The sequence below is a fragment of the Astatotilapia calliptera genome, chromosome 6 (genome assembly GCF_964374335.1).
Source record: "Astatotilapia calliptera chromosome 6, fAstCal68.1, whole genome shotgun sequence".
NCBI classification, from domain to species: Eukaryota; Metazoa; Chordata; class Actinopteri; order Cichliformes; family Cichlidae; genus Astatotilapia; species Astatotilapia calliptera.
The window spans coordinates 11,997,562-12,021,729 of NC_137427.1; the positions used below are offsets into that span (position 1 = coordinate 11,997,562).

The 24,168-nt window shown below is 38.2% G+C and overlaps 2 protein-coding genes across 4 annotated transcripts in view; one reads left to right on the plus strand and one right to left on the minus strand.

Moving 5' to 3' along the window:
* Positions 1–1,984: 1,984 nt before the first annotated feature.
* On the minus strand, positions 1,985–21,874 carry cusr (Copper-only SOD repeat protein). Of its 2 annotated transcripts, XM_026170319.2 has the most exons (11): positions 21,768–21,874; positions 14,017–14,070; positions 10,349–12,413; positions 9,751–9,850; positions 7,151–7,228; positions 6,874–6,978; positions 6,039–6,171; positions 5,804–5,918; positions 5,451–5,575; positions 3,277–3,357; positions 1,985–2,529 (listed from the first exon to the last, which is right to left on the minus strand). In XM_026170319.2, exons 2-11 carry the CDS (start codon positions 14,054–14,056, stop codon positions 2,414–2,416), a joined length of 2,958 nt encoding a protein of 985 aa, XP_026026104.2. In that variant the 5' UTR covers positions 14,057–14,070; positions 21,768–21,874; the 3' UTR covers positions 1,985–2,413. The 2 variants fall into 2 exon arrangements, with proteins under 2 accessions (XP_026026104.2, XP_026026103.2); XM_026170318.2 differs by lacking the exon at positions 21,768–21,874 and having other exon boundaries at positions 14,017–14,196.
* A 135-nt stretch (positions 21,875–22,009) lies between these two features.
* The window catches only part of add3a (adducin 3 (gamma) a), a 98,428-nt gene continuing 96,269 nt past the window's right edge, over positions 22,010–24,168 (plus strand). Inside the window, exon 1 of one of the 2 annotated variants that reach the window (XM_080302775.1) lies at positions 22,010–22,142. The gene's annotated coding sequence lies outside the window, so the exon portion shown is untranslated. The remainder of the gene's footprint in view (positions 22,143–24,168) is intronic. The other variant, XM_080302774.1, reaches the window with a different exon arrangement.

Consider the following 24,168-nt stretch of genomic DNA (forward strand, 5'->3'; position numbering starts at 1 on the left):
GATCCAGACTCGCCTCTTCCTCTGTGAATAATTCATGCGCTCTCTACTGCAAACACATAAACGAAATACCATTTCATTAATATTTAAGACTGTGTCCACGCAGTAGATCTCTGAGAGTGCGAAAAGAATCAAAGTGTGTAAAGTAAGTGAAAGGCTACATGTGAGAGAACTGAATCAAGCACACAAATATACACGATGATCAGCCTGCATCTAATATATCATTAGTTCAATTCCTTTGGTTTTAAGTTGTGGCTTCTAATAATTTGTATTTGTTTATTATTAGTTTTAAAGATTTCTATTTCTTTTATGGATTTAAATGATCGATCTTTATCATTTTTTATATCTTTGTACAAGAAAGTTGAAGAATGGAGTGTGCACAGGGTGGAGTGTTTGGAGATGAATCTCAGGGTGATTTGTGACAGAGAAGCAAGAGTGATGGTAGTGTTTTACAAGGACAGGACTAGAAATGAGTATATCCGAGGGACAGCTCAGGTTGAGTGGTTTGGAGACAAAGTTGTAATTATTTGGGTATGCTAAGGATGGATAGTGGACATACTGGACGAAGGATATTGAATATGGAGCTGACATGCAGGAGGAAAAGAGAGACCTCTGAGAAGATTCATGGATGTAGTGACAGAGAACAGAGATCCTAGGGATAGCGTGAGGTACTGTCACTAAGTAAGACAGATGCCGATGATCAGCTGCGGTGAGCCCTAAAAGAAGTAGCCAATACAAGAAAAAGAAGAAAAATAATTTTTACAGTCTTGTTTGTTACATTTTCTGTTGTCTTTTCACATGGAATAAAATTTTATTTATAAAATTTTGTTTGCTTAGATGTGGCTGGTTGTCTGATACATACTCCTGAATAGATTGCTGATGGGTACAGAACCCTGAAAAAACATAAATAAAGAGTGGGTAAAACTCTCCCCTGAGATGTGTGCAAACCTGCTGACCAACTACAACATATGTTTTATTGTAAATGGACTGGTTCTTATATAGCGCTTTTCTACTCTGAGGACTCAAAGCGCTTTACATAACTTCACATTCACCCATTTAAACAAGCACTTTTTGCTTTGTTTTTCTATGTACCGTAAGTGCTTTCTAACTGTCACACAATATTGCTCTGCATCAGAGAGCAACATGCAGACTAGAGCAACCAACCTGACTAGGAGATGACCTCCTGAGCTACAGCCACCCCACAGCTACTGCTGTGCTTTTTCACAGAGTAATGTTTTGCTTGGGGATCAAATGTTTATTACACTCCATGACAAACCAATTTAAACTTTTGCGTATTGTGTTTTTTTTCTGGATTATTTGATCATTTTACCTCTCTCCCGTAACACTTTAAAACCTAGTGTATCATATTTGATTTGCTCTCCTGATATTTAGACTGTAGTATTGATATTTTAACCTTTGCCTTTCGGGGAGTTTTTTTTGAAACTTTTGAAAAACTTAAATGATACAATTTTAAGAATGATTGAAATACTGTATATTATTTTGGTGCAATCTTTTCAACTTTTTACCCACATAGATGGAAACTTGAGATTGATTGCACGGCCTTTAAACTTATAAAAAAAATATATTTTTAAAGAGTTAAGTGTCAGTTTCTGCTCTTTGTGATCATCATCTTTTAGTTTTAGCAGGAATTCATGTGGTTTTTGAGCCAGACAGTTTGCGTGATGCTCACGTGTTGAAACTAAAACTAATCAAAATGTGGGAAACTGTCTGAATGTGTGGAAAAGAGTGAGGGAATGGGTGGAAAAGTGATATGCACTTTACCTGGACACCATGTTAATGAAAGGAATAACACTGCAGTCTATTTAATCTAATCATTAGACATTTTGCAGCTATTTGGAGGTTTGTTTTGCTGGAATGAATTGAAAAAGTTAAAAAAATCTTATTTTGCAAATCTTAACAGAATTACTGTCCAGCTAAAAACTGCATCTGCAATTTAAACACATTTACTCTGGAAACTGACAAGGCATCCAAACATTACTGTACTTTATTCACAAATTTCAAGATATACACAAAATTTCACATGGATATTTGGAGAGTGCATACATGAAAAACAAAGTTAGGAGGTCAGAAGATACAATAAAACCACCCACCCATTAAAGAAACCAAATGACATAAATAGAAAAAAAATCTAGTTTGCAGAAATTTCTAAACATTAAACTCTTACCTGTTACCTAAGCCTTGTTACCTACCATTATTATTTTGATATTTATATTTTAGATTTTTATAAAAGTAATAAAAAAAGGGAAATTCTTCATTGACTGAAATTTTTTTTCCAATGTAACAGATTGTGTTCATTCGCTTGATGATCACTGTTGCATTTGACAGACATTCTATTCACAATCTTTTTAAGGTCATGTAACCCCACTGACGGTGAAGGTGTGGCTGAGTCTCCGGGCTATAAATAAGTTGCTGAAGGCAGCAGACAGGCGAAGGCGAACATCAAGCCAAGAAGAAAAGTCCATGGCGTGAGGGCTGGACTTGGACTTGGACTTGGACTCGGACTTGGACCTCCTAATAAGAAATTAGAAAGGCATTCACATGTTATTTGAATGACTAACAATGATCACTGAAAACACGAACTGCGACTGCAAATATTAGATTTTTACAGCTGACAGCACAGAGCAAAGATGAAAACTCAATTCAATTTTATTTATGTAGTGCCAAATCACAACAACAGTCCCCTCAAGGCACTTTATATTGTAAGGTAACTAGCACAAAGAGACTTGAACAGGCAGAAACTGTTGTCAGTCATGCCTGACTGCTCATCACTGTTTTTGTTACCTGTTAAAGTTCAGGTTTTCAGGTTATTTGCTGGGCTGGGGTCAGCTTTAGCATCACTCTGGTTCTTGGCTAGCTTAGCATTAGCATGCTAGCAAAGCGCCATGCTATTTTCCTTTTTTAAAAATAAATGTAATGTCCATATCCACACTGTTGACTGGACCACTGTTTTTGGCGAACTGAAATCAGCCGATTGATTGTAAGTGGAAACGTTAAGTGATATCAGACTTATGATTTCCAAGGAACTGAACCACTGGGAACTGACTCTCTACAAGGTTTGGTTCTCAGTTCCAGTCCCAATTAATAGCTCAAATGGCTTCCAAGTTTTTCAAGTGTTATGCATTATTTTATTGTTTGGATTGTAAAAAAGGACATCAAAGTGTCCTTCTAAATGTTGTCTAAATACATTGTTAATTTCATTTTACCAAAAGGCATTTAAAGCATAGTCAAAGCTTTAAGAGCAGTATAAAATGCACTTACTTGTACATATGTCAGACTCTCTGAAGACGCCCATTTTGTCACTGGTTTTGACAGAGCTCAGCAGGCCAGTGCTCACATTCCCTTTAGCATACAGACAAAGTAACAGTGCTTACTTACACATATACCAGTGTACTTAGCATACTTAGAGTTTCACTGTTTTGTTATACTTCACAGAAACTGCTAGTTCAATGGGTTATTATGAAATGTGAATCTTTGTTGTACTGAAAGTTATGTTTCCCTTGATGTCACTTGGCTGACAAAAGAAATGCCCTTTCAATATTTTGGCTTGAATCAGAAAATAATGCCATGAGAGCAATTTCCGTAAGCCAGTTAAAGAACTTAATCGTTTTATTCTAATAAAAATGATCCAGTGGTGGCCTTGTGTGGAATTATTGGAATAGTAAACTCTTCACCTTTTAGGAGACCTGGGATAGTATAAATGCCTGTCATGTGATATAGTGTGTGAAAGCTGTGAAATTCTCCTCAGTTACCCCCTGGGACAAAGGAAGGGACAGAAAATGAGACTCCCGGACTTCAACTCCAGTCTCAAATTACTTTTCATTATTCCAGGTTTGCGGAAGATTTTCAATACCCATTATTGTCCTGACAAAAAGCTTGGCCAGTCTAAAGCAGCTGAACCATTTACTGACATAGATGCTGTAACATTCACGCAAGACTAACATTAATATTGATAATACGAACAAGGGAACACTCGGGGACAAAGGCATATGACTCACACTGCCCCCTCATATAAATAATATATACATATATTATAAAATCATAACATAAATCAAATAATATTCGATTAAAAGTATGAAATAATAAACAAGAATGGAAAAAGTCTAATGTAACAGCCAGGCAACGGGAAATGAATTATATCAAAGGCATTGTTTTAAGTACTTGGTACCTGGGTGGTGCAGTAGTTCTAGATCAGTTCTAGGTGAGGAGTTCTTTGAGGCTATAGTGTGTGCAAATGTTTTGGACTGAATGGTGAAGAAATTGTATTATGTCTCTTAATCAAACAATAACTCAGGTTTGATATGTCAGATATTTACAATAAAATATGATTAAAAATTTACATTTGCAGTCTGAAGTTTGACTGTTTGAAGCACCCAATGTTATTTGGGCCAAAATATCTTCATAAAATTGTCAAAACAATAAACATGACCTGATAATTAGCTGGCCTGTTTGATAGTTGTCCATCAGCTAAATGTCTCTGTGGTCATAATAAAGCAGGGGAAAATGCTTTGGCTTTTCATTCTAAATCATCTCATGAAGCAGAAGATGCATGTGAGTTCCCAGAGTGTGGCTTAGCTTTCCAGGGGAACTCCTTCAAAACGTGATTGCAGGCAGTTCATAACAACCAGGAAATTTTCTGTTGCATTTGCATAAACTGTCATGTTCCGGCTAAGGATCGAGTAACTGCTGGTGTGACACCGAATTCCTTCACGATACACAAGTCGGGTATAAATCAAAAATAAATGCTAGAAGCACATTAGTCCACGACTGACATTTTCAATCTTGGAGAGTCTAACACACATTGACCCAAAGTATTTGAATTCAATTTTCAAAATAATAAAAATCCTCTGGTAGATCACACTTATAGCCTGTTTGAAAACATCAGCTAAAGTTCTCTGTTCATAATAAAATAATCATTATTGCAGTGGGAAAAAGTTTCAGCTTGTCTTTATTTCAAATCATCTGATGAAGCATGTTGAATTCCTAACATACCTTGCCAAAGACACCTGTAAAAGACAACTGTCTGACATTATAGCCTACCAGAGGCTGTAGTGTACTTTGTATTTCTTCAACAAACTTTAAATTGTTAACAATATTCACTCTACCTACTGATAGCTCAGTAGGTAGAGTGGTGGCCCCATGATCGGAAGGTCGGGGGTTCAACTCTACTGAACGGCTACCCTGAGGTACCCCTGAGCAAGGTACCGTCCCTACACACTGCTCCCCGGGCGCTGCATTGGTGGCTGCCCACTGCTTCACTGGGTGAATGGGTTAAATGCAGAGGAACTATTTCCCTATGGGGACTAACACATACACATTATTATTATTGAAATACTTGTATTAATACTGACATTATGACACCTTCTCACATCATCGTGTTGTTCCTTTTTTTGGTTGCCAAATATGGAAGTTTGATTACATTTTTTCTGCCTTACCAGATATCATGAAGTTGACTTGCTGACATGTTCCCCCAGATACAGACTGAGGAGATGTGGGCAAGATAGTAACTCTTGCCAGGTTCATTTGCAGTACGTCAGCGACCCTGTTTCGGAAGTCATACCTGGACATAAAGACACCAACATCCACTTTAACGTCATACAAACACTTGAGCTCTACAACAACAACTATTTAATACAGCACTGATAAAAGGGTTATACAGTGCACTATGTACAGAACAGTTTTATAGAACGTCTACGCAAATGGCCTCCAGCAAGCAATTAAAGTGTCTTGAGTGATTTAGGATTACATGAAAAGTATTCATCATGCAGTATGTTGTAATTACACTCACCGGCTGAATGTAGTCACATTGGGAAACGTCTGCGCTGCTGATGGGGATTCAGGGAGGATGTCGGCACAGGCTGTGATGTTTTCTCCATTCTTCAGCACTAAAGATCTGAAGACCACTAATAACACACACAAAACATAACGAACAATTAGACTTAACAAAGTAAACTCACCTCTTTGGAGATTTTGAAGTTTTGTATTTGCTGTTATCACTGATCACATATGGTGACTCATTTCACCTGTGCTGTCTCCAGAGAGGCGAATAATGCTGTCAGTATAGAACTGTCTCTGTGTCAGGCTAACCATGCCATGTCTTACAGATATCTCCCCCACCACGCAGCTCAGTGGGTTTTCTAAAGAACAGGTGGGTCTCTGCAAGTGGAAGCGAAAGAAAGAAGTGATTTGCACAAGTTAGAGGAAGAGGAAGTGAGAAGTTAGCAATATTCTCCGGTTATTGACCAATTGCATCACTGGTCCCATTAAGTAAAAGAAATGTTCATATTATGTCTTATACATATATTATATGCTTACATGTAAACATTTGAAGAAAAACATGTAGAGATTATTAGATGAGCACATGTCAATCATGTTAGCATTACAATTATTTAGGCAGGTTTAAGTTGATCATGATCCTTTGCAAAATCTTTTTCATATAAAGCCAATAATTTGGTCGTTGAGATTATTTACTTTTGATAATTAGTGCAGTTTTTAGCATCTTTATACTATTATATACATTCATATACCCTTACAAGCATAAAAATGTACTATTATATTTACACTTTAAACTGATCATCTTCAGGGCAGCCTTTGAATCTTAAATTCAGTGAAATTACGAATTTTCAAACTGAGGAACTAAAGAAACTTGTAATTAGACTCAGACTGGCCCCTTATTACAATATGTGTCCCCAAACCGCCAGGAAACAGCAACCCTTCTGGACTTCCTTCAAGTAACTTATGGTCAAACTCTTTTTTTCTTCCACTTTTTTTGCTTTCAATTTCTCATTTCTTAAGCGTGTTGTTTCTGTTTTATTTCGTTTTTGCGTCCTTTTTACGCAGATAAGATTAGGATCTCACCATCGATGTCATGTTGAAGGGATTGAATGTGTCTCCCACACTGTTGCACCCGGTGTCACTGGAGCCAACCCGATTAGTTGTGATGAACAAGGAAGCTGTTGATTTCTTCAGTTTGGGATAAAATACAGGTGTGAGAATGATGTCTTTTAACACATCTATCCCATTAAAGGCTTAAAGAGAGTTTCACACTGATGGGTGGCAGATGAACACTGAGTTTTGTGATGGTGGCCAATATAATTTTTTTGCATGCATGTAGATTATATAAAGCTGTACTTACATTATCCCCCGCAGATGACTTAAGGTTCACCTCCAGAGTAACATCGCTGCTACTCCCATCGAGGAACACCTGCTGTTGCTGGGATGAGGAAAACAAAGTGCTTACATTACAAAGAAGGAATCTCATAGTTCAATCGCAACTAAACACTTGCTTTGCTGAAGCATGAATGCCGTTAAAATGAACCGAGTATAGATTTGTGGATACTGCTGTCCACCTTTAAGTGTAAAGGTATTTCACTATGACATTTCATTTCACTTTTCTTTTGATTCTCAGTCTGTCTGAGTGAAACCACTCTATTTTGTTGCAGAACAACATTGATTACTCAAACTGCCTACTTCTCTTTAATCATATAGGCTGTTTAGAGATACTGCAATCTCTTCTCTCCATTAGTGTAGTGCAGAGCTCAGTATGGGGCCTCTGGAGGGCAGCTGCCAGAGACAGCTGTTCCCTTGGTGAGCTTTTAGTTTGGTGAAACCGCACGTACCATTAGCCAGCGGATAGATGCTAAGCTAATGCTCTCGTCCCCCTCTTCCTTTTGCTTCCTGTTGCAAGCTATCGTAGGCATAATGAATTCTGTCCAGTGCAGCAGAAATACACTGTCATGTTTTTGTGGCAGCTTGGCTCCAAATAAGTTAGCAATGATAAAGAAACAATTGTTCTGCTCTTAGGCTATCAGATATATTATACTACGACTCATTCACTCATCTCATTCAATTATAACTTCTTTTGTTTCTCTGTCAAACTGGTCTCAATACAGTATTTTACACACTGCTAGTAAGATTAGCAACCTTTTACAAGTGGGTAGCAGTTAAATACACCGCTTTAGATGTGGTGTATAAGATAAGAAAAGCTGCTGTCTTTCTAAAAGAAAGAACTCCACATGTTTTTACATTTCAGCCTTCTTTGTTTTTACAGAGAAACTGGCGAAAAAAGTTGAATCCTCTGTGGGAAATCATGCCTGTGATGTTAGCATCAGTGTGAGCTAAATATTAGAAATGTAAAACCTTTTGTTAAAATGTAAAATCCAAAAGAAGGGAGCTCATGAGATTAAAATAGCATATGCCTCACCTGATCTTGAAGCCATTAGTAATGCAAAGGAATGCAGTGTTAAATGAATGTAGTACACACTCCCTAACTTGTCTGATTAGATGGCAATCAAACTGTTTTTTTTTACATTTGTTGCAAGAGATAATTGCATGGCTTTGTTGTTGTTTTTTCCACTTCAGATATGTTCACTTGTTAAACACTTATTCATATACAGTAAGTCATTATCTTTTAAATAGAACCTTTTGTGTTAAGTTGGGGTCGGCTTCATCCTCTGTGGCCCCTCTGCTTTGGGGTGTTCCACAGGGATCTATTCTTGGGCCGTTATTGTTTTCATTGTACCTCTTGCCCCTTGGCGCGATTTTCCGAAAGCATAAAGTGCCATTCCATCTATACGCAAATGACTGCCAGCTCTACTTACCTTTTAGTCATTCTGATAGTCTCCCAACTGGACCTCTGCTTGACTGCCTTACTGATGTCAAAGCATGGATGGCAAACAACTTTTTAAATTTTAATGATCGGAAGACAGAAGCAATTTTATTTGGCCCAAATCGTTCTTCTCATACTCTGGATGTTGATCTTGCAGCTTTGACTTCCCAACTAAAGAGTTCGATCACAAATCTCGGAGTTAAAATTGATTCTGCACTCACCTTTGATGACCATGTAAAAGGGGTGGTAAAATCAGCATTTTATCACCTCAGACGTTTATCAAAGGTTAAGCCCTTTCTTTCCAAGCGTGACTTGGAAAGCGTTATTCATGCCTTTATTACCTCACGTTTAGATTATTGTAATTCTCTTTTAACAGGGGTTGGGCAGGGCACTTTGTCACGCTTGCAATTAGTGCAAAGTGCTGCGGCACGATTTTTAACTGGTAGAAGAAAATTTGATCACATCACTCCGATTTTGGCCTCTTTACACTGGCTTCCAATTGAATTCAGGATCCGTTTTAAAGTCCTTTTATTGGCTTTTAAATCTCTAAATGGTCTGGCACCTGTTTATTTGTCTGATTTGTTGAAGCCCCACGTCCCCACTCGTTCCCTTCGGTCAGCTGAGCAGTTGCTGCTTTCGGTCCCAAAGTCACGGCTGAAACTTAGAGGAGACCGAGCGTTCTCTGTTGCCGCGCCGATGCTTTGGAATAACCTTCCTCTCCACATTAGACAGGCTGCATCAGTGCCCGTTTTTAAGTCTTTATTAAAAACCTATTTTTATTCCCTGGCTTTTAACTCTGTGGGTAACTGACATTTTTATTTTATTTTATTTTATTTTATTTTTTTTTATTTTTATTTTTATTTTTTTTATTGTTTTTTAACTTTATTGCTATGTCTGGTTTTATTACTATGTGCATATTAGTATTGTACAGCACTTTGGTCTACCAGGTGTGTTTTTAAAGTGCTATATAAATAAATAAATGATGATGATGATGATTATTGTTTTGTGAGGAACCATTTAGTCACAGAAAAATAGAAATTATTGAAATTAATAGACCAAACGAAAGAAAGAAAGTAGATGAGAAACATGAGATGAGCACCAAACACTTTATCTGTAATGATTCTTACCAGTCTAACTGTCCCAGTCACTGTACCATTAAAGACAGCCTTGGCAATAACCCATTCACCATCTGTGAGTCTATCAGCCAAGATGTTGGCACACCTAATTCTGTAAAAAAACAAAAAACAAAACACATAAACTAAGAGAAACACAATTAAGATAAGAAAATCGTATCATGTTCTGACATCTAGGAGGATCTTCAACAAAGTATTTTGCTGAGTAATTCTTTGTCATGGCACAAAACACCAGGAAGTTATGTCCGCAACTGACATTTTACACTGGTGTCCTCGAAAGACTGACACGTTTTTGTTTCTGTGCCAGAAGTCGGTCTCTCAACTTACATATCTGGTTATTCTGCATAAGGACTTGCAACTAACCAGACCTTTCACTTGTTGGAGTTGTCCCAAATGATAAATACTTCCTCTTTTTTGCAACAGATACCAAGTATTTAAAAATAAAAGATTAGCTAATTTTATTTCTAAAAAAAAGACGATGTGGTAACCTGTGTATGACATTGCTTTCTTTTCTTCCCTTTTAATTTTGTGCTGCGTTATGTTCTTTCTTTCTCTCTGCTAAGAACACAAATAGTAAAGTACACATTCTCACCTTGCTCCACTGACATTGTGAACCACCAGCGACCTTCCCACTATGCTGTAGGGTCCAGTCATCGACATGTCAGGGTCCATGTATACAGCTTCAAAGTTGTTTTGATCATTAAGTGTGCCGAACTTCCCGCTGATGTCTCCCATCTCATACTGGTCCACAGTGCCAACTCCAGGAGGGGGGGATTGTGATACGTTCCAGGCTAGTGGGTTGAAGTGGCCCTGGATGTTTGCATTTGAACAGGGCTCTGCACTGCCTGGGTTGAGGGGCAACACGTGGACATGATAACCACTAGCTATGGAGTTCAGGCTCATTAAGGAAACATTTATAGTTGTGGGACCTTGTGGCACAGCCCGGGAGAAACCCACTTGTCCATCAGAAACTCCAGGGCCAAACCATGTACCTAAGCTAGCTTTGGGAACTTGCACCAATGTGACATTGGCACAGGCTATTCTTGGCCCGCCTCTTTCTGCTTGATGGATGACCACAGAGCGGCCAATAATGCCGGGCATGGGCACCCAGGAGGTGACATCAGTGAAGAAGTATTTTGCTGCCACTACCTCTAACGTGGTTCCAAGATCAAGGGTACTGTGTTTGCCGGCGAGGTCTCCAACCTCACAGGATAGGGGACCAGATGGGTTACAGTGGAGGGAATAGCTGGCATCAATGGTGATGTTGAAGGGGTTCCAGTGACCTCCAGTTGTGGTACAGCGGCCTTGATCATCATCCCTCTCTGAGCTGATTGGGTAGACGTGAACATGCCAGTTGTGGTTTTTGGTTGGTGTTGTAGGATTTCCGTATGCCAAATTCAGAAATATGGATACATCAGAGAGGGGGTTGTTCACCAGCTGTGTGAACCAGACCTCACCAACCACAGGGCTTGAAAATATGGCTCTGCCTACAATAACCTCGCCTGGATAGCTGATACTCATGCAAGCAAACCTCGAACCATTTGGTTGGTGAATGACGACTGAGCGACCTACAATGCTGTTCTTTCCAAACAGAGGGAGATTGAAGTCTGTGAATGTCATGTCCACCATATTTTTGCCTGCTATGCTCCCGTGCTTGGCACTGAGGTCACCCACCTCATACATGTCATGTGTTGACCCTGGGACTCTTGGGTAAGTTGGGCTACTTCTGTTCAAACTAAATGGATTCCAGTGGTCACCTATACTATCATTTGAACACCGGTTTGTTAATGACCTAACAGGAAAATCGTGGACATGGTAAAAGGCAACATTGCTCTGTAAATTGGTCAGATTGACACTCAACTCTGTGAGATCAAAAGGGGAAGCCTGACGAAAACTGAAGTATCCTTTGATCCCATTCATGTTCACATCAGCTCTAACCTGTTTCACTGGCACATTATAGATCTGAGCACAACTGAAACTTGACCCCACCCTAAGGAAAAGAAACCCATTTGTGGTTTGGAAGCTACTGAGGTCCAGACGGGATTTCTGGAGCTGCAAAGGGGTCCCGACCTTTACGGAACCCAGAGGAGTCAAAGATGCATTATTTAAGCTTTTAAGTAGAATATCACAGTTTGCAACAGTACTTGTAGCTCTATAGAGCGTGACATTAGTTTGCGAGGCATTAACTTGACCGATCGTCACAAGATCTGCAAGAACCCTGGAGCTGGCGTTATCCATGTTATAACGGATATAAACGTTACCCGCGATGGGCCCATAGAACCTGGCCTGACTAGTTACGAGGGTCTGACCTTGACTTACAACTGTGCATACTTTAGTTCCGTTACACGTTTGCAACGACAGTGAGAAGTCATCAAGGTTTTTTCTTTGCGCAAAGAGTTCGGACACATTGATGTTAGAATTTGAGGCAAGATCAGCAGTAAAAGTGAAGACGCTGGAGCCGATATTTTGTTCAGAACAGGGCTGAGCAAAGTGGCCATACATGACGGGAAACTCGCTGAGGGAAATGTTTACTGAACGACAGGATCCAGCCCCAGACACGTTGACAGTGGCCATCTGAGACATTGAGTTAAACTGCACCAGCCCAATGACTCCTCCCATGTTCAAAGGTGCCAGAAACTGAACACAGGAAATGGAATCTGAAAAAGAAGACAAGGAAAAGCTAATTGCCGCGGCATTACTACAGCTGTCAATGCACAAGCACTGAACAAAAAAACCCCGGCACAAACATCCTTAAAAGCTTAAAAAAGGATTAAAAAAGAAATCCCCTCAAGACATATTACAACCTTGACATGACCAAGAAGTTGAATATTTAATATACTAAGAAGTCAAGTTTCTAATCGGTCTTTTCTGAACTGTACACTGGGCCTCATCTGATTTCCAAAGTAGCAGAAGATTTTTCATCCACGTCTTACAGTAAAAAACCTTGAATAAAAACGAACACAAAATCAGCTGTTGACCATAAACATGTACCTGACCTTTACACCCCCACATTTTGTAATAATATAAAAACACCACACTTTATGTGCATTAGACAGAAATGATGAATATTCCACTTAAGGCCAGATTGTCTGACGAAGGTATGAAAAAACACAGATAACAATTGCTTAGTTGTGTGTGACCAGTCTATTTAAGAAAATATGAGCGCCACACAGGTGGCAGCACAGTAGTTTCTGAGAAAGTCAAAAAAATAGTTACATAATATGATAATGTGTTTATTAAAAAATATGGGTAGATAATTTTGTTGGGAATATAACATTTGTCTCATATGTAGAACAAATTTTATATTCCATTTGTAGAAACACTTTTAAAACATTTTTACCATATAGTAGAGAACTACTTGATAAGTTTGTATGCATAAGGTAGAAACACTGGTTCACATTTGAGTTTCTGTTCCCAATTATCTGTTACCACCAGCTTTCATTTCTTTATGTTATTCAGAGACTAAAATGGGGAAATTCTACTTTTACAATGTGTTGCCCTGGTATAAATACCTTCTAGTAGCCCTATTTTGATTTCCATTTCCATTCTAATTTAAAATGACACTATATTGATTCACAACAAAAGAAAATCACCCTCTTTATTTTCAAAGCTTCTATAGTCAAGTGAGTAGAAAATCTCCCATTATTTAGAGTGAAGTGGTAAAATCTAACATAACTGTCCTATAACTAGTTAGTTTTAAGGTGTAAGTGTTGACATACCAGAGCAACAACAGATTGGGGTCTTTTTGCAAACCCAAAACTAAATATTCATTAAATACCTTACACCATAAGTAGGTACTATTTTTCTCTGGATCACCATCCTGCTCTGACAATCATCTTGTAATAAGCCTGATTTTCTTTTGAAAATAAAGCAAGTGACAGATGGGAATATGGTTGACAAATCAAAAGGCAGCATGTTCAATGCAGTGTATGTAGACCTCTAATGGCAAATTTCTTAACTAGTTTCAAGCAGTCAGAGTTCAACTTTAACATCCCCTGTAAGAGATGCAGCATACTAAGCTTTGATCTTGAGCAGCTCAGATATCTACTGGATGACTGACTTCAAAATACATTAATCATTACAAACAGTTGCTGTTAAATGATAACTATTTGGCAACATACTTCTAACACCTTTCTTTGAAAAACATTCATAAGAAGAAAATGAGCACATGTGAGTTAAAATAAACTAGGTTGCTCAATACATAAATCATTCATAATGTCCATTTGGCCTAACTGGATAAGAAGATTAAAAATTACTCACCAAGCAAAAGAAACAGCAGAGTAGCACTGAGAAGGGACATGTTGTCAGATGTGTCTAAAACACAGAATAAACAGAAAATATTGAAAGTGCAGGTTTGGGGGGGAAAAGTCACAGCAGAAAAAGTTCAGTTATGGCAAATTAATGGACAGACTCTTGGTATGTGTCTCTCTGCTTTCTAAGAGTCTTTCATGTGTGACTCAAAAGCATGCAGCCTCCCTTGCACTTCTGTTTATAAGCTGCAGTCTGTGCTCTCCCAGCCTCTGATTGGTCCTCATGTGGGGAACAGTGTCTCATTCACGTGGGTAGGGGAGGGATGTCTGGCAGGATGGTTAGAGGCGGCTCACTTGATGATGTTCATTTTACGGAAATGTACAGGCTTTGAAAAGAACTTCATGGCCTTACTAATGTATTTTAAAATACAATAGTAAGCTCAAGAACATTTTTGAGACTTAAAATAATAATCTTTCATTGTGGACTGAGTTGAAAGTTTCTTAGTCACAGGATCTATTACACGTTGCTCTTTGTAGCATGCACCATAACATTTTTTAATGTCTCTACCTAAAATCATAAAAAATAAATGCAGCATGAAAGAAAACAAAAAAATGCAGCAGATTAAGCAGTTTTGATTTATTTTTTTAACTGTTTTTTTTTTTCATTGTGATCTGAATAACTTGAGCAACAACAAAGGAAGTTTAAAGTTCCCAATGTTAAACTCACAGAGGAACTTTGAAGTCTACTCTTACACGAGAGCCACAGCTCTTTGAACACGCTAATGCTTCTACATTTCTACTTTAAAATTCCCCTTTTGCACCCTATTTCTACCTCTTCCCTTTTTTCTACTTAAAAAGTATACGAAAACCAAAACTGCTACTCTGACAAAGTTCAAGGGAAAAACTGAATAGCAGAAAATAGCAACTTTATTTAAAAATAGCAGCTTAATGGCCCATCACCGTATACTGTTATACTACGTAACTCTTTAAATATGTATTTAACAGCCTTTGAAGTGGTTTTGGTCAGTCACTTGGCTTGTTTAAATCACTGATTGCATTGGTTGTGTTCCTCTCTCTGCTCACACTGTACACACAGGCTAGTCATTTGCACATGGATTCGCATGCATACAGAGAATAGGCAATCGTAGCTCAATATAGGCAACTGGAAGGGAAGCAGATACATTAAAGTCATGGTATTGTTAGATGCAGTATACGCAGAGTAAGGTGAACTTCCCCACAGAAGTGTGGAAGAAGAAGGATAGTGGAATAACATATTAGAAGAACTTGAATGAATTAAAAAAAAAAAAAGAAATCTGTGTCTTTCCTCTCAGTTAGCTCCATTTACTTCTGTGTGAAGAAGTTGTCTTAACTGCAAAAGACCATGATGGACATGATTAAAACATATGCCACAAATAACTCCCCAGTTATGTGTAAAAGACAAGACGATCATTTTGAAGCAAGCAGAATCATAGTGTCATGGTTTGGTTTAGGTTTCCCACTCAAAACACTTCACATTCTTAAGACATGCTACAAAACATGGATAAAGCTTAAAGAGCAAATAGGCTCACTTCTGTCACCGACTGATAGAAATAATCTTTTTAAAAAAAGACTTTTTGCTTCTAACAACTACTTTACATGAACGTTGCCTAATTTAATCTGTTCTAAACACCTTGTATTTGTACGCACACAGAGACGTTAATTTCCAAAGTAAACACACAGAAGATAACACTTCCAAGAAGAACTCAGATACCTCTAAAAACATGTTTTGTCACATAGATGTACAGGATCTGGCACTAATGTGAAAATGACTTTGCAATTACTCTGAGAGTTCATTGTTATGCTGCATATGACGGCATGAGGAAAAATGTCAACGACACAAAGCATGTCAAGCCTGTTCAGATGTTTTTAAAGCTATCATTGATTAAGCCAACAGTTAAGCAACTGCGCCTACATTATTCACACCTCATTCATAAATTACTCTAGGTGGATGATGATGGTTAACATGAATTTACTGTCATATATCAAACAATGCTTTATATTCGGCCACAGTGTTCATCCACGTCACGTGTTTTCTTGCATCAGATGTTGGAAAAAATCTTTTTCTAAGTCTGATCCGGTGTCCTAATGAATCAAAGTCACTTCAGATCATTTAGCTGGTGGTCATGAAATTACTGGAAGTAGCCATGAAAGTTAGAACCAGGGTACTTTGGTACAGTATTTTTCAAATTGTAAATTGAAACTGCAAAGTTCATAAGAAGTTTGCACACGCAAAAAAGGAAGCACGGATTATATGTAGGAATGTTGTAAATTAAAATTTATAGGTTCTCCACATATAAAATCTCCAACTTGTACCATATATAGTTTTTAAAAAGCCTGTTATTGTAACAATAAACAATTTCAGCTAGAACTATAATTTTAAGCAGGCAAAAACATACAGGTCGAAAGACATTTATGTTGTGTTACATTCACACTTTGTCAGTTTATGGAAGGATGAGGTGCGCAGCAAAGCCTGTATGGTACCCTGATGTGAGAGCCCATGAGCTGTTTCGTGTACTGGAGGGCCTTTGAAGAGGTTCAGGTGTCTCTGGCTTGCTTTGGTCACTGATTGCAGCAAAGACTTGAATGACGACATGGCTGTGTATACACAGGTTTGTCACACTCACACACACATGAGTAAAATAAATAATGACTACTAAATATAGGGAAAACGGAAAGAGGGCAGTCATAGCAGTTACAGTAATAGCAGCACAGGATGGATGAGAGCGCGGTAAAGTTAGAAAAGCCAGAATAAAGAAGGATTTTCAATATCTCTCCTCTCACTTGACTGCAACAACTGTAGTTTTTTGTTGTTGTTTTAAATTATAAAGAACTTTTGAAGAGGATATGAAAAGCTCTGTTCTAGGATGCCCTCTGGACCCAGTGGAGGTGGTGAGCAGTGTTGGTCAAGTTACTTGAAAAAAGTAATCAGTAACTAATCACCAATTACTTCCCCAAAAAGTAATCCCGTTACTTTACTGATTACTTATTTTCAAAAGTAATTAATTACTTAGTTACTTTTTAAAAACACGATTTACAACCTGAAGAGGTGATAAAGCGATAGATCTTTCAGCCCAATTCTACTTTTTCTGCATAATCCATCATACAAAATGTAATCAAATGGAAAAGTCTCTTTTTTAAACTTGTTTTATTAGTTTTAACCTTTTAACTTTATGCATCAAGCAAAAATTTAATTATATGCAACATTCTCTGACTAGAAGAAATTAGTTTAACATTTAAACTTATTTTCTGCACATTCCAGCATATAATTTTTTTTTGTGTGTGTTTACACTCAGTCTTTCAAATAGATGCAAGTAAAACACAGCAGAAAATAAATAACATCAAAGACTAGCGGTCCTGTTGCTCTATTTTCACCTGTAAAGCAGGAGTAGGGTAGGCGGAGGTTTACCCTGGTGCAGGTGTGCCGCAGCGGTCAGTGGAAGAATCCACGAGATTCTCTGTGAATTTCCCATTACGTCGTAGCGCACTCGGTGCTTGCTCGGAAGTTTAGGGGTTTTTTCGCTGTAAAAAGAAGTTTTCTTCCCACGCACGACGGACACTAATGTTTTTGTCACTTTTTATGGAATCAAACCCAAAATAAGGCCAGTACTTCCACGCTTTAAACGCTGCACGCTCATACTCTCTCCCGCACTCGATATATGATCCATTGTTGATCTGCACACAGCTGTTGTCACCAACGTCGCACTCACTTATGTCACTGTCATGAGACATTCTCGCAAAAAAAATAAAAAAATCACGGTTTTAGTAATGCAGCGTTCCTACTGGAAAGTAACGGTAATCTAATTACCGTTTTTGCAACAGTAATCCCTTACTTTACTTGTTACCTGAAAAAAGTAATCAGATGTAACGCGTTACTGCCCATCTCTGGTGGTGAGTGACAGGAATGGTGGCTAAGCTGTCATCCCTGTTGGACAACATCTCCCACCCCATGCAGGAGACTGTGACAGCACTGAGCAGCTCCTTCAGTGGTTGCAGCACCCACGATGTGGGACGGAGAGATTTCGCAGGTCTTTCCTCCCCACTGCTGTCAGACTCCACAACAAAGACTTCAACTGATCAAACACACACATCCACACATGTGCAATAACACTAAGTGCAATACTCTTTTCTGGTATCGTTGTATTTTTACTCAGCTGTATGCAGCATTTGTATTCTATTTTTATCCTATTGTACATTTTATTCTATTTTATTCTACTGTATATAGTATTTTATTTTATTCTGTACAGTTGTGTACTGTATTTATTCTTATTATATTCTAATTTTGGTTTCATAACTTTTGCACTGTCCACTTCCTGCTGTGACAAAACAAATTCCCCACGTGTGGGACTAATAAAGGTTATCTTATCTTATGAAGAGTTTTTAGTCCAGAAACAGTCCTTTGACTCTGCGTTAAAGATAAGATACTCACTGACATTTTGTTGTAAGGAATATTAATATTAAAACATCATTCCCCACTCAAAAACGCTCAAATTCTGACACAAAGAGAAATTAATAAAATGGATTATGCTGTTGGGGGAAATTAGATATTTTCTCTCGAGCCTTTTTGTGTCTAACCTGAATTTTCTGAAAACATGAACATTGCCCAGTTGTGTCCATCACATGCCAAAATAAATAAATCAACAAAAACTACTTTAACACCTTAGCAGGTGTTCAAATTACATCAATTCAACTTCAGATGAACTACAAAATATTACATTTATTTATATTAAATAAATATATATAATAATCATAAAATCAGATGTAGCATGTGAAAAAACTCCCCCCTGACACAGTAGCTTGTAGAACTACTTTAGAGAGCAACACGTTTAAGTAACATCCATGTTTTCTAATTGTTTCTTGCATGATTGTGGAGGAATTGTGGCTTCACGTGTCCCTTCTTCACCCTTCTATGCAACAACACTTGCTTCTCCAAGGCCATTCACACTTGAATGCTCCCAACCAGAAAAACCAAAAGTTCTGATTTCATAGATGTGGTCACATTTGCTGATCCTCAGTTAAACTGCTAAATAATAACACAGCGTAACAGGTAAAGTTTTCTAGTTCATTGGTGATGTATTTAACTAATTTTAAGACCTGCCAAAGACCTGATTATTTTTTAAATTATGTCCTGACAAATAAAATATTAGAAGACAAAGAGGCTGTAAATTATTTTTACGATGTCTGTAATGCAAGCTGAAAAATGTTTTGATATGCATAAGGATATTTTTTAGAGCACTACGGTCCCTCTAAAAACAAGCAGTCTAACCAGGGCTCATGTGAAGTGATGCAAATTTTAAAACATTCCCTTTACAATTAACAAAACGATTCTCTTATAATGGAGCCCATTGTTAACATGTTGGTAAGATGCCATCATATTCCAAACAATCTCCGAACTTCCCGTACGACGGGTACTCAAAGTCACTTTCAGTATCACTGTGGTTCTATGATGATTGATTGGTGTGCAGCACTGTATGACAATGACTGGCAACGAATGCCTTTAGATGAGTTAACAGATTTTTTGGGGGTTATACAGTGTGCAGCCTCACATGACACTCAATGGCAAAGAACTGGATCATACTACGGGGTGGGGTACACTAGTCTATGGTAGGGCTGACAGCAGGGGTCCTGCAGGTTTTAGATATGTCCTTGATCCAACACCACTGATTTAAATGGCTAAATGACAAGGGACTCTCCACCATTTGACCTTAGAACTGAAGAAGCTTCTCGGATGAGAGGTGAAACGTCTTCAAGCAACTTAAAGAAGTCCAGATGCTTTTCTTTACAAGCTCCTTTGACTACGATGACCTGGATGACTGAGAACCTTCACAGACAAGATTAATTGAAAGCTTTTTATTTGTATCATTAATCCAGGGATTCTGAATGATTTAATAACAGTTACAGTAATCCACATTCTTATGCCATAACAAGAATTATAACTGAAATGTACTTTCTTAAAGCTTTTCTCCAAATATTTAAAAACTGAGCTAGTATTCAAATATCCAAAATGCATTTCCGCAAATCAAAGTAATCTGGAACTGATATTCCAAATTACTAACATTTGTACCCCCAAAACGTTGCATTTTTTCACCATGTCTTTTGAGAAACATTTTTGTCATGAGGTCCATTCTGTACTCTGAATGATGGCATGAAAGAGTGAAACTATATCATATGACTTATTGCTGTATGCACAAGAAAAATGTTTCTGCATTTGAGGAATTGAGAGTAATCTTTAAAGCTTAGATCATTTAAGGTGGAAATAAATATGGAAGTTTCTGAGCAGCAAACAGGTCTGACTGGAGGAGGATGATAGAATACGACATCTTAGTAGAGGTAGTCCATCGTAGAGGAAATAAAGGCTGGATCGTGCATCAGTTTTGCATGTTGCAGCAGCTTGCATGCTTAAAATTTGCTTAGATGCAGCAGATAATGTAAAATTTAATTCTGACATTTGGAAAATGCAGTTTTTGAACATACAAATTGGCACTTAGAACGTTATACTTAGCTCATAAGACTTTACACCAGCGAAACTACGCATGATTCTGATATTTTTTTCCTCTGTTAGTGCTGTTAAGATTTGATTTTTAATTATTTTTCCTCTTTGGGCTTTTTTAAACCTTTATTCTGTAGCAGTGAACAGTAGAAAGAGAAGAGAGACAGCATGAAAAGACATGCAGCGAAGGACAAGTCAGACTGGAACCTGTGCCTCATGCCAAAAGTTAATTGAAAAAAATCTTTTATTCATTCTAGTTATAAATTGCTGTCGTCCACAATTTCCACAATTTCATTCTACTATGTAAAATGACAAAAAAGATCTTTAATCCATTTAATCCTTTTTGCTTTTTGTCTAGAAAGAAATGGAGAGTGGCCTTTGTTGTTTGTATGTGCGTGTATGTGTGTGCATCTGTGCGTGTAGAATTGGGAGCAGTTGTTTTACATTGATTTTACCAGTAGATGGAGTCAGCGTAGCGTGAGTTATGCGTTTTTCTTTCTGCTGAGGTTACTGTTTGCTGAATAAGTTTTCATCCCATACATCTATCCATCTATTAATCTATCTACTACGGGGTGGGGTACACTAGTCTATGGTAGGGCTGACAGCAGGGGTCCTGCAGGTTTTAGATATGTCCTTGATCCAACACCACTGATTTAAATGGCTAAATGACCAACTCCATGTCGAAGTTGAAGTTCTCCAGAGGCCTTGCAACGAACTAATCATTTGATTCCGGTGTGTTAACCCAGGGTGATGTCTAAAACCTGCAGGACACCGGCCCTCGAGGCCTGGAGTTTGTGACCCGTGGCTTACACAGAGAGACACACGTACAGCTAATTTAGAATCACCAGTTAAACTAACTCCAAGCATATCTTTGGACTTTGGGAGGAAGAAAACATGCGAACTCCGGCTGGCGGATACAAACTTAGGATAAACCCAAGTACACATCATCATCAACTATCATGATAATTTAAACAGCTCCACGCAGAGTGCCAAAGGCAAGCTTAACATTACAGAACAGTGCCGTTCAAGTATATCGTACAATAAAGAGCAAATAAGTTAACGCCCACATGTAACAGTATTCCCAAGAGACATATTTAATTTGTTAATGTAGTGTGCATGCAGCATGCGAATAATCTACAGACACTCACAGCATATTTAAAACGTCCAAAATCTATTTTAAAACTAATGTTTATGTGATTAAACCGTGAACCGTGAAACAGAGCTTTTATATTCACCTTCTGGTTGAATCAGGTCAAAATATAAATAATACACGTCAACAACAGCACGCCTGGATCACGTGCGCTCAGTCTCCTGCGAGGGATTTGCAAAAAAATGCACCGCCTACTTCAGCACATTTCACTTCCTGCTATATTGTGAGCTGATGTCGTGTTTCCGCTTCAGCCGGCATATGATCTCCACAGCATGCGTGCTGCCTGCTCTACCCGCTGGGAGCGGGTCAACACCACCTTACTGCCTGAACGTCAGTGAAAGTTACCGGACATCTGCTCGTTTGAGCTGAAGCTGAACGAGTCGGAGACAGAGAAGGTCGGGGACAAGTGCACGCCTGCAGATCTACTGGCTGCTTCTAACGCGAGACCTCCTCATTGCAGGTATTCACATGTTTGGTGTATAATACATGTACCGTGGGTCTACACAGCTTTTCATTTATTCATTCGAACAGTGGAAAACATTCTAGCTTGGGAGTCCTTTTATTGACCTTTTATAATAGGGATTTATAACATTTTCATTTTCAGTGAGTTTTTAAAGTTGAAGGTCAAGTATACTATAGTAGTACCTTCTGCACCTGCACTCAGTGTCCTTTATCAGCTTTACTATTAGTGTTGCACCAGTGTAAAAACAGTGTTTAAATTACAACAACTAACTTATTCATTTATTAATAATTTATTGTTTGTATTCTTTTTAATGTTTGTTTTCTCCCCTTTTATTTATGCCTTTTATCACTTCATTATCCAACATCCAGCCAGCTTGCAGGTGATGCGACATAAAAGCTTTATAAACAAAGAAAGAAGCCATTGTCATCAGTTAATCCAATCATGATCAGCTTATTTCGGTCAACAGAGCCAATGTCTGCCATATGTGGAGCATCCCCAATTTCAACATACAGTATGTGTTTTCAGAGATGGCTAATGCCTGTCTACACATGTCTAGCATTTAGCCGGTTTCTAATACTTAAAAAGTGTACAACAAAATCCTTGTAATCAGGATGTTTTCTTTTCATCTACAGAAAGTTTCAAATTGAGTCTGACATCTCCAAATCCAGAATGTGTAAGAACATTAAAAATGGCCTGTTGTGATGTTTGCTACATCCTTTTTTCTTTTTTCTTTTTTAAATTTATAGCTTAAATCACATGAGTTATTAGCAAATTTTCATCAATCAAGACTTGTGGTTCAGAAGCAAATAAACCCTTTTTTTTTTTTTTTTTTTTTGCAAAACTGTTGAACTTTTGCTCTCTGGATGTAAGTGGAAACGACAAGCTTCAGTTTTATCTGGGAGTACCACTTTGCCCACAATAAAGCCTTTTTTGAAGTCTAACTGGGCAGCTCTTTCTCCTGCAGAAGCACCTCTGGTTAGTAAAAATCTTTTCATATCTGGTTTCTTTAAATAAACAGTGAATATCACTCACTGTAGGGGCAGTTCAAAATACCTACCCACTTTATAGTCATTCCTCCTTTGTATTTCATTGCTTGCTGTCATTTCCCTAAATTTCCCCCATATTCCCCCCCCCCCCCCCCCCTTTTTTTTTTTTTTTTTGGTTATGCTCAGAAGCCTGGAAGAAAGCTTCCTCCATCCCTCTCTCGCTTTCTTTGTGCCTTTATGTCACCCCATCTCATCAGCACCTCTGTGTATGAGATATTTCACAACCTGTAAAGGCTCTGTAAGGATATCCATTTCCATGCCAAAGTCTGGTTGTCCGAACCTAAAACGAACCCAGACAAATATGATAATTGACTCCAAAATGCCTGGACCCTGACATGCTTGATGTTGGGTTTTTGTTTTTTTTGTTTCTGTTTCTTCCCCTCTTTTAATTTTGCTCAGCAGAGCTCTTTGAAAAGCTGTGAATGTTTGCCATATGGACGTGAAATCTAAAACGGTATTCCCCCCTTTCTCTGATTTACTCAGATCGAAGGGGCCCTACTTCAAAATCCTTCAGGGACTTTCTATAACTGAGCTATTTAACCCAGACCAGTGACTGCACGGGGGGAGCATATTCCATATTTATTTTTACTCCACCTCTGCACATCCTCTCTGATGCAAACTCAATTTTCTCTTGTGTTTTTTACTCCAAGTGTTTCGTAAGGTCCCCATGAATATTGCAGTTGCTGGAGACTCAAGGGAGGGGAGATGGTGAGGTTTCTGTCTCTTGGTTCTAATGTTAGTTGACTGAAGAAGAGGAATATTGCAGATTATTGGGCTTTGACAGAGTGGAGGGGGAAAATGACTAACATTTATCAGTTTATCCAGCTTTTGTTGCAGATAATTTATGATAAAGCTTTGCTTTCACACAACTCGGTCATGCTTTCCTGATATGGTTTTGAAGATTTCTGTTTTTCCTCCCAAATTTCCATCTACCAGCACATCTACCTTTATTATCACTATACTGTATGCCCTTCCTT

Coding starts and splice junctions, on each gene's coding strand:
- cusr (XM_026170319.2), bottom strand. CDS start 14,056: ATGTCCCTTCTCAGTGCTACTCTGCTGTTTCTTTTGCTTG. Junction 5,919..6,038: donor CCTCTCTGGAGACAGCACAG/GTGAAATGAGTC, acceptor GTGTGTTATTAG/TGGTCTTCAGATCTTTAGTG. Junction 2,530..3,276: donor AGAGTCTGACATATGTACAA/GTAAGTGCATTT, acceptor ATTTCTTATTAG/GAGGTCCAAGTCCGAGTCCA.